The 15,671-nt window shown below is 47.4% G+C and overlaps 1 protein-coding gene across 7 annotated transcripts in view; it reads right to left on the reverse strand.

The window, feature by feature from the left end:
• Positions 1-703: 703 nt before the first annotated feature.
• Positions 704-15,671, reverse strand: part of NMNAT3 (nicotinamide nucleotide adenylyltransferase 3) — a 116,759-nt gene continuing 101,791 nt past the window's right edge. For 3 of the 7 annotated variants that reach the window (XM_081827057.1, XM_081827047.1, XM_081827054.1), the window contains exons 3-5: positions 15,157-15,340; positions 10,249-10,331; positions 1,418-3,736 (exon numbers count right to left, since the gene is read on the reverse strand). In XM_081827057.1, the coding sequence (XP_081683183.1) occupies positions 3,354-3,736; positions 10,249-10,331; positions 15,157-15,340 (650 nt within the window). In that variant the 3' untranslated portion in view covers positions 1,418-3,353. Of the gene's footprint in view, positions 3,737-5,568; positions 8,039-10,248; positions 10,332-15,156; positions 15,341-15,671 lie in introns of those variants that run through there. The other 4 variants (XM_081827073.1, XM_081827067.1, XM_081827059.1 and 1 more) reach the window with 4 other exon arrangements.

Consider the following 15,671-nt stretch of genomic DNA (forward strand, 5'->3'; position numbering starts at 1 on the left):
TGTCCTGAACCTATGGGGCGGGGGGACAGGGAGATGCTGGTGTGCCAGGATGCCTACTGTGAGGGGCACACTGCAATAGTGAACCCCTTCCTTAAGGAGTTGATGACGAATCCAGCTCATCATGCTGCTCCTTTTGCCCTCTTCTGCCTCAGGGCCTTTGCATATGTTGTTTATTCTGCCCAAAAGCCCAGCTGCCTCCATCCATCCCCATGTCTTGTGAATTCATCTTTCAGGTCTCAAATCCATCCTCTCTTCCCTGCTCTCTATATTCTGTCATCAGGGAGAATCCCTGGTGTTTTATGGAGTCTATGCTTTGTACAATTTTGAAGTCGACTTTTCAGAAAAGGACTAAAAATCATGAATGTGAAATTAGATACCCACATGATTAGGCGCCCTCCCCCACCCCAAGGTGTTGGAAAGGGCCCAGGCAAGTGAAGGTCTAGGGCTTCAGTTTCATTAACTTGATGGTGAACCTGGGCCTCTGGCTACAGGGCACGCTGTGTGTTGGCCTTCAGAACTCTCATCCTGGTCTGTAATCAGTTGTTTGGTCATGGGAATATTTGATTCCCCTCCGCCTTCCCACCAGACTGTAAGCTTCACGAGAGGAGAGACAGTCTATTTTATTCATCATTATATTCCTAGTGTCGTCTAGTGATTGGTACATGAGAAGTGCACAAAAAATGATTCAAATAGATGAACCCTGAATTTTGAATCACAAAAATTATAATCACAAGACTTCTAGCTTCCACTCCTTGAGTCTCCACTTGTCAGGCTGTGGATGTCAGTATGGAGGGCACAGGACATGCTGAAGCCTCAGCCTGTAAACACACGGGAGAGAAGGCCACTCTGGAGACTGGAGTTGGGGGTGCCTCTGAGTCAAGGGCGTGGCTTCTAATTCCCACCATCAGTAGCGCTGTGTCCCCCAGAATAAACACGACTTCCTGAGTGGTGGGAACACCTCTCAAACTAGTCCTTTGTAAGAGGGTAGTATTCTAAAGCTGCTGTCTGCTCAGTTGCCCTGTTGAGAAATGCAGGAACCCCTCCTCACGTACATACCCCCACCCCCAGCCATATCCTTAAACCAGTGGGTCTCAACCAGGGTGACTATTTTGTGCCCCAGGGGGCATTTGGCAAGGTCCAGGGGGCATTTTTGTTGTTATATTTAGTGGTGGGTACTCCTAGCACCTAATGGAGAGAGGCTGGGGATGCTGTTCAGCATCCTAATTGCACAGGGAAACCCCTCACAGGAAGGGATGATCTGGCCCAGAATGTCAGTATCACTCAAGTTGAGAAACCCTGCTTCAAACCCATAGGATCCCTCACTACCCCCTTTTTCTGGACACTACAGCTGTGTTCTTTCTATACTCCATATAGAACAGTGGGAAAATGTTGCTCAGAGGGTAAGGTGGAAGATATTCACCAGAGTAAACGTGATGCAATCATATATTTCAATCATATAGTCAGCCTATTGAAAGTAAAGCTAATATTTATTGTTAACAGGTACTGTTCTAGGCCTGTACATTGAATGGCTTGGGAATTTTATTAAATTGCAGATTCTGAGTCAGTAGGTCTGGGGTGGAGCCTGAGAGTCTGCATTTCTCTCCAGCTCCTGGGGGACGAAAACACTGCATCCCGCGACCGCGTTTGGGACAGCAAATTTCTTGGCACTTCGGATACATCAGCAAACAAAACAGAGACCCTCTGCCCTTGGAGAATTTCCAGTGTGGCCGGAAGTGAATTGGACCCAAAGAAGGGTGGGCAGACTGAAGGAAGGCATTCAGAGTCTCAGGTGATCAGAGCTAGAAGCGAATTGAGAGACTATCTAGTCAAACCGCTGCATTTCAGAGTTTGAGAAACCGAGACTCGCAGTAGGGAAGGGAGCTGGTCCAAATCACACAGCTTGCTGTGGACAAGGCTGTTTGATTCCTATTCCCCTGCATTATCAAGGTTCTTAGAGACCCCTTGGGGTGCAGAGCGCAGTCAGGGTGGGGAATGGCTAGCAGCATTAGAGGTTGCAGGGGTGGGGGCCTAGGGACCCCCAGTACTCTAGCCCCAGGAAATCCTGATTGCCTACTTTACTCCTGGCTATCAGGGCACCCACAGGAACGCTGGGATATGTTTGGGGAGATAGTAGATTCTTCTGGCTGGCCCTTTGTTTTTCTGCATGACTACATCTGCAGCAAGGACGTACCAGGGTAAAAGTATGGAGAAGTACATTCTGAATGCATTCGGTCATTTGGTGAGCAGGTGTAAAGAGTAAACTCAAACAGAATTAGGCCAATTAAAACCTCTTCTTGAGGAGGAGTGGAATGACAGATCCTGAACACATGTGAAGCTCCTCTTCTCATCCTTTAGGGCCCACCTGAACAGAGCCCTTTGCCCAGAGCTTCAGATTAGAGCACTCTTTGCAGGGTGTTGAAAAGCAGCTGCTTCCTCCACTGCTAGTACCTGGAAATAGAAACTTAAATTCCTGTCAGTTGGATTGGAACAGTAGCCAGTTTCACGGGGTAGCTAAAAAGAAGAGCAACAACTATACATCAGGCATTAAAAATATAACAAAAGGAGAAAAAAGAGACCTTTCATTAGTATTTTTTGATGTCAATTTATTATTTATCCCTTTGCCAATATTCAAACAGGCAGGCGGTCATAAAACATTCAAAAAGATCCTCTAAAACAGCCAAGGCATCTGTTTTACCTCAGTTCCTTTTTAGAAACCTGGAAATCAGGAGCCCTGGCGTTTATAAAAGAAGTGGTGTTAAAGATATCTGCCATATCAAAAATATTGTTTGAGGGGTCACTCCTTAGAAAGATTTTAGTTTAAATGGTATCTACAGCTTAGGCAGGCAGACGGTGGTTCTTGAGGGAAGATTCGATGTAAATCGGCAAAGAGCGGCTTCCAAATTTCTGACTCCTCAATTAGTATTATTTTGTTGGAACAAGGCGTTGACAAAGCCCACTGTTTGGTAATTAGCGTCCTGTCAAGTCTCTCTAATCAAGACCAGCATGCTGCACCTGGTCCTAGTTAGAAAACGCGTGTGGGCAGTTCTGAGCTGACCCTCAGGGGCCCTGCCTGGTGCAGAACTGCCTTCAGTGCGCATGCCCGAGTCACCGGTGACCGAATAAGGAGGGCTCTGCAGCGACAGGTTCTGAAAGCTGTCGTCCAGTTCTAGTGATCTGCCACGCCCTCTTAACTGCTTTGAGATGCAGGCACTTGCTCCTTCTCCCAAAAGAAGCTCTCTCTTCCTGGGACAGAAGACTCCTCTGAAATAAACTCATTGCCTAAAAAAAAAAAGCCTAAGACCTTAACTGCCCTTTGGTCAGGAGGAGCTCTGTGGCGGAGTGGCTGGCTCTCCCTAGTCTGTCTTCCCTTCATTTCTCTGGGAGCTGCTGTCTTTCCAGGAGCTGTCCCTGGTGTAGAGGTTGTGGTCCTTGATGTAGCTGATGACAGCATCTGGGAGCAGGTACTTCACGCTGTGCCCCTGGCTCAGGGCCCGCCTGATGTACGTGGAGCTGAGCTCATTCTGCACGGGCTCCCTGGCCAGGTGAATGTTGTGCCGATACCTCTGCAGGATGGGCGAGCCCGAGATGTATTCCTTTGGGTTGTGACCTGTCCGGCTCACACACACCATGCCAAACTTCTCCACTATCTCCTGGATGTGCGCGTCTTTCCAGAGGTTGGGGGTCTGGAAAGTCTTCAGGACATCTGCCCCGCAGAGGAGCTTCAGCTCGGGCACAGCTGGAAAAACAAGGGTGGAGCCCGACAAGGTTACAGAAGGGTCACGGCCAGTAAAGATAACATCATATTCCGTTATAAAATTGCACAAGATGCTTTTCTGGGAATGTACTGGGAACTCAATGTCTGTGTGTTCATGACTGCAAAAGAAAAAGCATGTAAGCGAATCTGAAGCTACTTCAGGGACATACAGTGGTAAGTAAAAATTTAATCAAGAAATCTTTTGTTTAATATTGGCAAAGTGCCAAGAAACACACAACAGCTTGGGGTTTTTTTGTTTGTTTTTCTCCAGTATTATACCAAAGTCTGTCTGCGGTGGCTGGACCCCCTGGCGGAGTGGTCCAAAGGCGGCTGTGAACCCCGTCTTCTGATAGAAGGTAAAGTTGTAAAATCCCTAGTACCAGCAAGCTGTGGGCCTCAGGCAAGTCACCGCCTTTCTCACAATCTATTTCAGCCCTAACACCTGGTTCTTCTATAAGTAAAATCTCAGCATAAAGGTTCTTTGGATAATCAACAGCTAGTGACCTTTTCATCCGTTTTCAATATAACAAAGCTCTAGAACAACTGATCAATGTGGATAATCCTTTGGCATTTGTTCTAACAGGATGATGGTTGTGATGATAAAAGGATGCCTAACGTTTACTGGGAGCTCAGTGTGAGCAACATCGCTAAGCGCTTTATGGGTTTAATCTCATTTGATCCTCAGAACAATTTCATGAGGTAGGCGTTACTGTTGTGCGGGGTCTGCGGAGCGGTGTGCGGAGCGGGAAATCTGCCTAAGGTCACTGTCGAAGAGGCAGGATTCAAGCCGGCCAGCCAGCCACCGGGTGGGGTATTTGTAACTGCTGGGCTCTGCCGCCTCCTGCTGGCGGGGAATTGTATATGCATCAGAGCCCAGAAGCCCTTCCTGGATTTTCCTGGCACTCTTCAAGGTCCTGTCCCTTTGGAATGGGCTAATCCGGAAAGGAGAAAAAGCAAGTCCATGCTAGAAGCAGCCACTAGGATCTCCGGTCCTTCTGGATGCTGAGTCTAGTTCCAGTAAATGGCAAAGGCTGTGTTCCTACAGCGCTGGCAGCTCTTAGTCACCTTGAAACCTCAGCTGGGAGGGGTTTCAGGGATACCAGCTGCTGGGGAAAGAGCTGATGTAAATGGTCAGTGGAGGCTCCTCTTCTGTGGAAACTTGGAAGGAATCTGGACATGGATCAGAGAGATGAGTTTATAAAGGAGCACCAGACCGGCTGTGGAATGGAAAGTGAGAAACTGGAGGGGTCATGGGGAGGTCTGAATTCAGCCTCAGTCTGGCATGGGCTGCTGTGGGCTGATCCATCCTTCTCTGGGCCTCAGTTTCCCCATCCATTAAACAGTGGGCACTGGACTTGTTTACTGATTTTTGAAGCAGCAGATAAAATTACAGAAACAGACTTTTCAAACACTCTAGCAGCATAATATTGGTATAATGAAATGATATCCAAACATTGATGCATGTATTCATTCATGAATTGTCCATGGTTAAGAACTAGGACTTTAAAGCCAAACACCTTAGATTCAAATCCTGGCTCTGCCATTCAACAGCTGTGTGACCTCAACTTTAAAATGAGCATATTAACCATACTTATCTCCTAGGATTTATTTTATAATTGAATGAGCTTAGGGCGCCTGGGTGGCTCAGTTGGTTAAGTGACTGCCTTCGGCTCAGGTCATGATCCTGGAGTCCTGGGATCGAGTCCCACATCGGGCTCCCTGCTGAGCAGGGAGTCTGCTTCTCCCCCTGACCCTCACCACTCCCATGCTCTCTCTATCTCATTCTCTCTCTCAAATAAATAAATAAAATCTTTTAAAAAAAATAAATAATTGAATGAGCTTATAAGTATAAAGTACTTAGATCAGTGCTCGGAACAGAGTAAGTGTGATAGGTGTTAACTACCATCCATCCATCCATCCACCCATCCACTAACCCATTCATTGACACATCTATTCAACACTTAGGGAGTATTTTTTTTTTTTAAAGATTTTATTTATTTATTTGACAGAGAAAGACACAGCGAGAGAGGGAACACAAACGGGGAGTAGGAGAGGGAGACGCAGACTCCCCGCCGAGCAGGGAGCCCGATGCGGGACTCGATCCAGGGACTCCAGGATCATGACCTGAGCCGAAGGCAGTCGCTTAACCAACTGAGCCACCCAGGCGCCCACACTTAGGGAGTATTTTTAAAGTCAATAAAACTGCGTTTAAAAATTATTCAATAACTCACACTTTTTACTACTTTGGGCTGGTCCCATTGCTCACAACGTATGTGGATTTGGACTGTTTTGCATCTGTAAGGTTCTACTCCAGTATCTTATTTATTCAACCATTGTAATATAGCAAGAAACCAGCTTTTGACCTTTTAAACTAATGGATGATTTTTATGTGCTCTTCCTATGGGGGAGGTTAAACAATGGGCATTTAATTGTAGGGTCTCCTGAGGCCTGGAGCACACCCTCCTCCCATGCCCATGGTCAAAGAACAGAAGATACCCTCTTCCTCTCTCAGTTGATTTTTGTGCAGGCAGTTTCCACACAACGGCTTCAATGTTAGACACTGTTTGATTTATTAACAGTGACAGGAATATAATTCACCGTGAGCTCTTGCCTACAGGGGACAAGTGCTCACACCTTCCCATCCCCCAAATCAAAGGCATGTCTGTGGGGTAATGACTTCTGGCAACACGTGCCTTAGACTCCCACTCTGGGCAGTCCTCAGAGACCATTACATAGCTCTTTCAAATCCATTCACATCACTGCTACAAACTCTTCACACTGGGTACTGACTGTCCAAGTACGTAAGTCTGAGGTGTTGAATAAAGGCTGCCGATCTGATTCGTCTTAACCACGATGTAGTGACATACATCAGATATCCGTGGGCATTTTGGGGGACAGTGTGCTTTCTTGGAATAGCCACAGGCTTTAAAAGCAGAGATTTACATGGCAAGTGAGGGAAGTGCCACTGGGACCTTTTTCTTTGGATGTCCAGTTACCCTAACTCTTTATATCAAGAACACCCAGCCCTGTGGTCAGTCAGCCCTGGGTTCCAGTTTCAGAGCTGCTGGAAGCCTGGCAGGGTTCTAGCAGCCGGGCTGGCTTCCTCTGCTATAAAATGGGGATGACCTCCTGTAGAAGTTCTGGAAATTGAGTGACAGACTGAATGCAATGTGAATTTGTGGCCATGAAGACACACTCAGGAGTGTGAGACTTCTGGGTGAACAGGACACCAGAGCTGAAGCCAGGTATTAAAGGGAGGCCCCCAATTTAACCAGACAAGGCTACCGTGGAACAGATCAGTGCAAGATGGAATCGGGCGGTCGGGGGGGGCTGTGCTTGCTCTGGTTGTGTGGAAAGGGAATCCTCGGAAGGCTGCTGAGCCATGCTCAGCCTCATCAGCTAAGGGCAGGGACCACCTGCACAAAAGACACACACTGTCGAGCTGTTAGAGGACCGACCGAGGCAACATCCATCCCAAAGTGTCACACCCAAGCAGCCTAGAACTGGGCTGTCTGCATGACTGGGTCAGTCCAAGGAGGACCGAAAATCACAGGAGTGATGGGCAAAGCCGGGCTCTGACTGCCAGAACATGCTGAGCTCAGCCCGTAATCTGCAGTCCCAGAGGAGACGAGCGCGCAATGAAATACACAGCACACAAAAAGGTCCTTTACAAATACGTCACTGTAACATACAAGCCACCTGGTCAGAAGCCAGATTTATGCTGAGGAAGAACTCCACCTTCCTCTTAATTGCTCTAGTGTTATTTTTTTCTCTGATTACAAACGTGAAATCTGTGTCAATTATAAAATGTATGGAAAATACATATTTAAGGTAGAAAACAATTCTGCTTTCTACAAAAACTCAATATTTTCATGTATTTTGTTTTCTATTGATTTAGACATGCAAATAGATGTGCAAGTATATTTACATTTTTTTAATATACTTTACATTATATACACAGGATCATATCCTGATTTTCTTCTACTTACCTCATAAGGCTTTCTCCAAAAACCTTTTGTCTCAATTATTCATACTATGTATACAGAATAATTTACTTAAACATTCCCTTATACTTAAACATGGAGGTTGCTTTTATTTTCTGCTTAAAAACTGCTGTGATAGGGGAGCCTGGGTGGCTCAGTCGTTAGGCGTCTGCCTTCGGCTCAGGTCATGATCCCGGGGTCCTGGGATCGAGCCCCGCGTCGGGCTCTCCGCTCGGCGAGAGGCCTGCTTCTCCCTCTCCCACTCCCCCTGCTTGTGTTCCCTCTCTCGCTGTGTCTCTCTCTGTCAAATGAATAAATAAAATCTTTAAAAAAAAAAAAAACTGCTGTGATAAGCATCTTTCTACATAAATCTTTGTCCCAATTTCTAATTATTTCCACAGTCTGATTCCTAGAAGGGAAATATATCAAGCAAAGGACATGAGCATTTTTAAAGCCCCTAATGTATTTTGGTAAATTGAAAAGCCCACTTTTCATTCAACATAAACTCTATTTTAACAGCGACTTTAGGAGAGAACAAGATGAGCAGGACTCAGGGTCTGAATAGCAAGAAAGGGGATAAAGAACAAACTCCCAACATTATAGGGCCAAGCAGAGTAGCCCCTAGAAAGATAAATTTGAAAAGAATGTGGGTGAGCTTTGGCCAAGGGAGGGGAAGAGCCCATCTCCGTGAAAGTAGCTGGTACTAGTTTCACAGGAAGATGGGTCCAACGTGGGCCTAATAGGACAGATAGGTTTTCAAAAGGGGAGTCAAAGGGAAGGGGGAGGAGGGACATCTAGGCAGAGCTGAGGCAGGGATTCTGGAAGCAGGTGCAGAGAGGGGAAGTATGAGAGGCTGGAAGCCTCTGTGTGGCATCCCTCCCACATCACTAGAGGCTCCCTGCCTGTCACTGGAATCTCCAGCATTCCCCAGCAGCAAGGAATGCCCAGTACCTATGTGGTTTCCTGCCTTTGTGCCTTGCCCAGCTGCCCCTCTGCCCAGAAATTGCCCCTAATCCCAGATAAGGTACTCTGATCCTATGAGTCTTGGTAATAGTGTCTCCTCCTCCAGGCAGCCTTTCTAATCCATGCCTGGACTCCCCACCATTCACAGCCTGCCTCTAGCCTTAGGTCGGGGGCCGGGGGAGGGGGGGTGGGGGCAGGCTATCTTTGTTTTCCGCCTGAGTCCAGAGCCCGGCCTGGGAAGGTGATCATCGGTGTCTCTTAACTCTGTAGGAGTAGTTGCTGAGCCAGAGATGCTCCAGAAAGAAGGCAGAGGCTGAGAATGAACGCTGCCTGTGCTCATGACTGGGAGACGGGGGAAGAGAGGCAGACAGACCAGAGGAATACAGTGAACATTGTAAAGCTGATTATATAGGAGATGCTGTAACTCCTCCTTTCTTAGATTCCTACTCTAGTGCAGTCCCCGCAACTGGCTAGAAAGCAAATCCCAGCGTGCCTGTTAAATATCCAGAGTCCCAGGCCCCATTCCCACTTAGAAGGTGTGGGGTGTTGCCTGGGAATTATTATACACCTTACAGGTGATTCTGCCATGAGTGATCCTTTGACCAGCATTTGGGGACTGCTGCATGAAACCTTTAGGGCCTGGTAGCATTTTCGAGTTCTTTCAGAAGAGCGTCTGTGTTCTGGGGGGGGGGGGGGAGACTGTGTTCTAGGGGGCACCAATATGTGTTGAAAAGGGTCCCATGATTAAAAAGTGATAATGGCCACAAGCTAGTTCCCTTTCTTGGAGAGTCACAATGTACATGATCATAGTAAAGGCTCTGAAAAGTCCTGTAGGAAAGGAACCATTTTAGGTTGGTTTACCTGTGACATTCCTGAGCCCTTCTGATCTGGAACTGGTATCCCATCACCCACAGTTGGGAGACCGGCAGTAGGAAACCCCACAGATGGGCCTGCTGGATTTCAGCCAGGCGGGACCAGTGATTCTCAGACCATGTCACATCCTGCCCTTGCATCACCAGGGGCTCCTGTTTATTGGCATGAGGGACCTGTGCACTTGACCCCTAGTACCAGGGCTGCCATTAGAGACGGAAGATACTTCGAAGCCACAACTTATAAGATTCTACCAATACCAGGAGTTGACAACAGGGTAGAAACCCAGGGTTACAAATTGAAAGGACATTCCATATGGAATGAAATTCCCCTAAAAAGAGGTTTCTGTTTGAGGCTCAGAGTGGCATATTTGTACTCAGAAAGGCTCAGGCTTTTAAAAGAACCCAGCATCACTCACCGGTTTATCCTTGTGTAGCCCTGACTGTAATCCCCGTCACAAGCACAAGTCACAAGGGTAGGTAAACCCCTTTGGAGCAGAAAATCCTAAATTAGCAACCAGATTTACAAGGGATGGTGGCGGATTGTTGAATTTGACCTTTCAACCTGGTAAGTGCCACCACCCCCAGGCAGGCCTCAGAATCCTTATCCGTGCTTGGGAGTGGGTCCGGTGAATCCTTGACCTTTCCCCCTCCCAGGGACAAAAGGGTCCGCACCCACCTGTGGGGGCCACGGAGCGAGCCCTGCCGTGGTCCTGGCCTTCCGTCTGGGGCAGAGATCTGAGCAGTTCATTGTGATGATGCCTGCATTGCAAACACACGGGCTCAGGGTGTGTCCGTCCCCCCCAAAGCCACCCGGGGTTCTCAGTTTTCAACTCTCCACCTGCTTTTGTCCATTTTAGGTAGGTAGCTTGTTCCACAAATGTTTGTGGGGGGCCCACTATGTGCTGGGGGCTGGGATGGAAAGCGGATGCGATAGGGTCCTCTTGGCCACCCACTGCCTTCTGTGAGCCTGGGTGGAAGGGGGAAATGAGCATAGTTTTACTTTTTTAACATTTGTCTTTTAATACCTCACTTAAAAAAAAGTTGAGTAGAGATTAAGGACATGGGCTATGAGAATCAGACAGACCTGAGTTCAAAATAAAACCTTTCTTTTGTAAAGCCAGGATAACGCCTACCTTAGGTGAGTGAGCTACTACACAGTGCGTGGCCCACAGCTCACTAGTATTTCAGGACTCCACGGGGTGAGAACCAAGAGTCTGGCTTGGAGCCAGGCTGCCTGGGCTGAATCCTGGCTCCCCCACAGGCCAGCTGGGTGACCCCGGGGTGGGGGGGAGGGGGGCAGTCAACAGGTCTCTGTGCAGATGGTTCAGCACCTGCATCATGAGGAATAGTGATCGTGCGTGCCTCTCAGAGAGGTCACGAGGCCTGAAGGAGTTTGTATGCAAAGTGCACTGAACAGTGGGCAGGACGGAGCAAGTCTCATTTGGTGTTAGCATTTCAGATCTGGTTAGACTTACACCATCTCCGCCTAGCTCTTTTAGCAATCAGTGTGCAAATCAAGACATACCTGATCCAACACAGGTAGTCACGTCTTGTATCAATGCAATCTTCCACCTTCCACCTACTGAACTGTACATTTACAAGAGCTGTGTTTGGGAGGAGGCAGTGCCTGGTAGGAAAAGCAGGTGCTTTGCAGCTAGACTCGGTGGGTTTGAGTTTAGGTTTTCTTGGCTGTATGACCTTGGATGAGTCACTGACACTTTCAGAGCTTCACTGACCTCATCTGTTTATCGGTCATCGTGGAAGCTAATGCCGACCTCCCTGCCGAGCATCGCCAGACCGTGAAAGCGCTTCTATCCTGCCAAATGCTGTGGCCCAGTGCTGATTATCACCGGGCAAAGGCACAGTGTAAAGGTTAAGCTTTAGAATTAGACTGCATGGTTGGAATTCTGCTTCAACTAGTAGCTGTGGAATCTTGGTGGGCTCCTTAAGTAATCTGCCTCCAGTTTCCTCATCTGTAGAATGGGGGATGATGACTGCACCCACCCCTTGAGCACTGAGGATTCATGGAGAGGCTTAGCACTGGCCCATCCACAGAAAGGGCCCAATCAATATTAGCTGTTCTTCTGTGAACTGTGAGCTCGTTTAATTCATCCTTATATTCTTAGTCCTCAGGAACTGCTTACCTTAAGTCAGCTGAATTCAGGAACAATGGAAGGAGTGGACGGATAAATACATTTAAGTCTGGTCCAAAGTCCTTCCTGATGATCTCAGAGACTCAGTCGAGTCTTCTTAGGACCTAGCTGGACTCTGTGTTTCCATTATTGTCTGCTTTGGTTTTGGTAAGCTTCAAGTCTGAGGATTCGCTCCTGAGTTAGTCTGGAATCTCGCATCAGACTGAAGTAGGTGTGAGTCTCACCTCTTACTTTCTAACTGTAGGACTCTGCAGATGTTACTGACCCTTGCAGAGCCTCCATTTCCCCATCTGTAAAATGGGACTAAACCCACCTACTTCTCAGAGTTGCTGAGGTAACTAGATGTTACCTACCTGAAAAAGCCTGGCACAAATAGGTGATCAGTAAAGGTGGTGACTGTCATTTTATTTTACTTACCTTGAAGCTCCTACTTCAAGTTGACCCTACTTTGAATATTAGCTGGCTCTCTGAACTCTGATGTATGAATAATTATTTTCCTCACTGACCTCCACTCGGCCTCTGTGGGGCAGTGGCCATGGCTTCCTCTTGTTGTCTGCCTGAGTGGTGCCCCGGTGTGCCTAGTAGCCCTGGGCCTGAGGGCTGACCCTGGGAATGAGTTCTCTCGTCCTCCGCAGCCCCACAGGTCTCCAGGGATGCCTGGTCAAAGGGTCACTGTGGCAGGAACAAAGTCAGCCCCACTGTGCCCGCCCCCCCGTAGATCACTGGTTTGAAAAGGACCATAAACATGGCTTCAGAGTCAGACCTGGCTCTACCACTCACTTATTTGTTTTGTGACTTTGATGAACTTAGCCTCTCCGAACCTGTTTCTTCATCTGTAAAAGGAGGACAGCATAAGATCATGCTTGCAAAGGGGTACGTGACACGACAGTAGGGATGGTGATGATGATGGACCACATCAAATGGCGTTGTGACTAATGACCTCCCCCCACAGCGTGGGGAGAAGGTGAGCAAAATAAGTTATCAAATGTCCTAAAAGCATGAAGCTGGCCTAGATTTAAAAAAAAAAAAATTAGAGTAAAAATAAGCAACTAATAAGGAGAAAAAGAATCCTCAATGAGCCCTACTGTGAATTTACTTCATAGTGACATTTATCATAGTGACACTGTCTCTATCAGGAAGATATTAAATGGAGCAAAGGGTGGGGTGGATTACTCCCATGCTTCTAAAATCACCTAACTTTACAATTATCAGATTCTCAATCTTAAATGCTTTTGGCAATTTTAGGAAAACATTAGCAATCAAATTTTCTAATTTTTTCTAAATACTGAAAAAATGGAATCACTTATCTGGCAAAACTGTGTTGTCTATTTGTATAATCAGTGGATTTTCAACCTTGGCTGCACAAAATAAATCATTTGGAAACCTTTAAAAAAATACCCATGCCTAGACCCCACCCGCAAATCATAATCTCTGAGGGCAGGTGGCGGGGATGGCGGGGGAGGGAGATGAGCATTTTAAAAGAGCTTCCCATGTGATTCCTACAGCCAGGGCCCACTGGTTTGGATGCATCTTGGTACTAATCATAAACCTGATTCACATACTTTGTGACTGAGGCTGTGGCCTCAATCCCGGCCACGCATTAGAATCACCAGGAGGCCCTTAAAAATTCTGATGCCCCACTCCAGACCAATGACATCCCAGTCTCTGGGATGAGACTCAGGCTTCGGTACTTTTGAAAGCTCCCTAGGTGATTCAGGGTGCAGCCAGGGCTGAGAAGCACTGAACTAAAGCATAGAGGAAAAAAAGAAAAAGAAAGTGTTCAGTAAAATCTTAGCTCACACCTTCATTTTGCAACAGAAGCAGTGACAATATTATGTAGTTCTGTGGTCGGTTCCTTTTTATCCAGGAATGGCTTATCTGTTTTGAGGATAAATTACGGGCCAGTGTTAGGGATGAAGGGAAGGTAGCTAAGGTTATGAAGCCCCTACCATAAACCAGGTATTTTGCCCACATCATCCCATTTAATTCAGGCAGTACCTCAGATTAGTAGGTGGTGTCATCCTCGTTTTATTAGGTGAGGAACTGAGGCTCAGAGAGGCTAACTCACTTACATCAAGTCACTGAGCTAGTAAACTGGGTTCCAAAATCTGGGCCCTAGGCCACACTGCCTCTCACAGGGTGGAGGAGGAAAACGTCTTTGTGACTACATATTAAAGCTAAATGATTTGCTGGATTTGTGTGTCTTCCCCTCTGCTATCCTTGATAGATGAGGGCTGGCTATATTGCTTGTTCTGAAGGGATGATCTAGGTGTAAATTTATTCTTTATATTTAAAAAAAGTGCAAGTATTCTAACAATCATTTCATATTTGCTCTTCTTAATTTGGCGAGAGGCTCTGAAGTAGCACTGAATTGCTGAATGCTTCTAGCTGGTTCTTTCCCAAGAAAAAGGCAAATAATCAGAGCCAAGATATGTAACTAAATGTTTACCTTTACTATGAGAAAAAGGTAAATAGTTTTCAACCAAGTGACTGTGAAGATGAGTAAAAAATGAAAACCTAAATCAATTTATGATGAACAGGCCTGCCAATTATTGGACCTTGTCCCTTGGGTTTCCTGTGCCCTGACAGTCCTACTGCTTCCAAATAGATAAAAGACACAAGCCCCAAGTTTGCAATCCCTTCAGCGGAATAGGCCCCAAGTTAGTGACAGGCAGCCCCACCTCCCCGTCCCCTCTGACCTCCAGGCTGGGCGGGGCTTCCTGCTTCTCCAGCAAACTCCCAGGACCCTTTCCCAGACACAAGTCAGTGACCCACTGCCCCAACATGCAGGGCTCCCAGGGCTTTTAAAAGCCAATTACTTCTCCTGGGTGCTAACAGCAGTTCCAAAAGAAAAAGATCCTGAGCAACTTTCTAGATGTATAGCCTTTTTTTTTTTTCAATTTTACATAAAAGTTGAGATTTATAGAGCCCAGGATTTGTACAATTAGAAAAGATGGCTTATGATGTAGATGCAGTTTTCAACCTAGTCAATGATGTCAATGATAGAAGGTCCCACTTAGTGAATGTCTTAGGAGTTCTAGGACAGGAAAGTTCTTTACATTTAAAAAGTCCTCATTAGGTTTTATTGTCCCCATTTTGCAAGTGAGAAATGTGTCTCAGAGAAGTACATGCCTAGTCTCACAGCTACTAGGTGGTCGCCCTGGAGCCCAAGGAGACAGCCCTCTGAAACAAGATGGGCGTTTCCAGAAAGTGCTTCCCGAAGGGCAGTGGGTTGTGATTGTTTTCACTTAGGCCCTCTTTGAGAGTAGGTCTGTGGGTCTCTCTCCGTCTGAGAGGAAGCACTTCTGGGATTTTGGCTGAGAAAGCCTGGCTGAAGCCCCACTTCATACCTGGTCCCTACTTTCACCCACTGGGCTCTGCAGATGTGTCCCGTGGGCCCTGGTCATCACACAAAAGCATGCCCACTGTACCTCAGCACCTTCACTGTCTCCATCCACTGCACCTGCTCACTCTCCCAGGGGTCCACCCGGACCCAGTCGGACGTCTGCAGGGCCAGCCGGGCCATGGCCACCCGGTGGTGGGCAGCCACGAGGTCTTGCTTCCTGTAGTTGTCGTTGACAGGAGAGATGATACCCCCGATCACCTGGTACATTCCTAGGCAAGGGAGAGCAGTGGTGTGTGGTATGTGCCAACGCTGAGTACCTGGCCGCCTGAATTCAGGCAGGTGCGAAACTCTCTGGGCCTCATCCTGAGTGGGAGCCGACTTGGGCATTCTCTCCTGCTGGGCCAGCTCCCTCAGGCAAGGGTAAATGCTGCCCCAGGGACCACGTGCTTCTCCAGTTGACCCCGAGTCATACTTCTCCTGAGAGCAAAGCTGTGAGGATGTGGCCAGACAAGGTGCCCAGATAGCAGTGTGGACAGTTAGGGTCAGAATATGGTGGAGGCACATCATGACCTCCTCCTGCACAGGACTTAACAGTGGCAC

This window comes from Leptonychotes weddellii, chromosome 1 (genome assembly GCF_054177405.1).
Source record: "Leptonychotes weddellii isolate Sample4059 chromosome 1, ASM5417740v2, whole genome shotgun sequence".
In the NCBI taxonomy this organism is placed as follows: domain Eukaryota; kingdom Metazoa; phylum Chordata; class Mammalia; order Carnivora; family Phocidae; genus Leptonychotes; species Leptonychotes weddellii.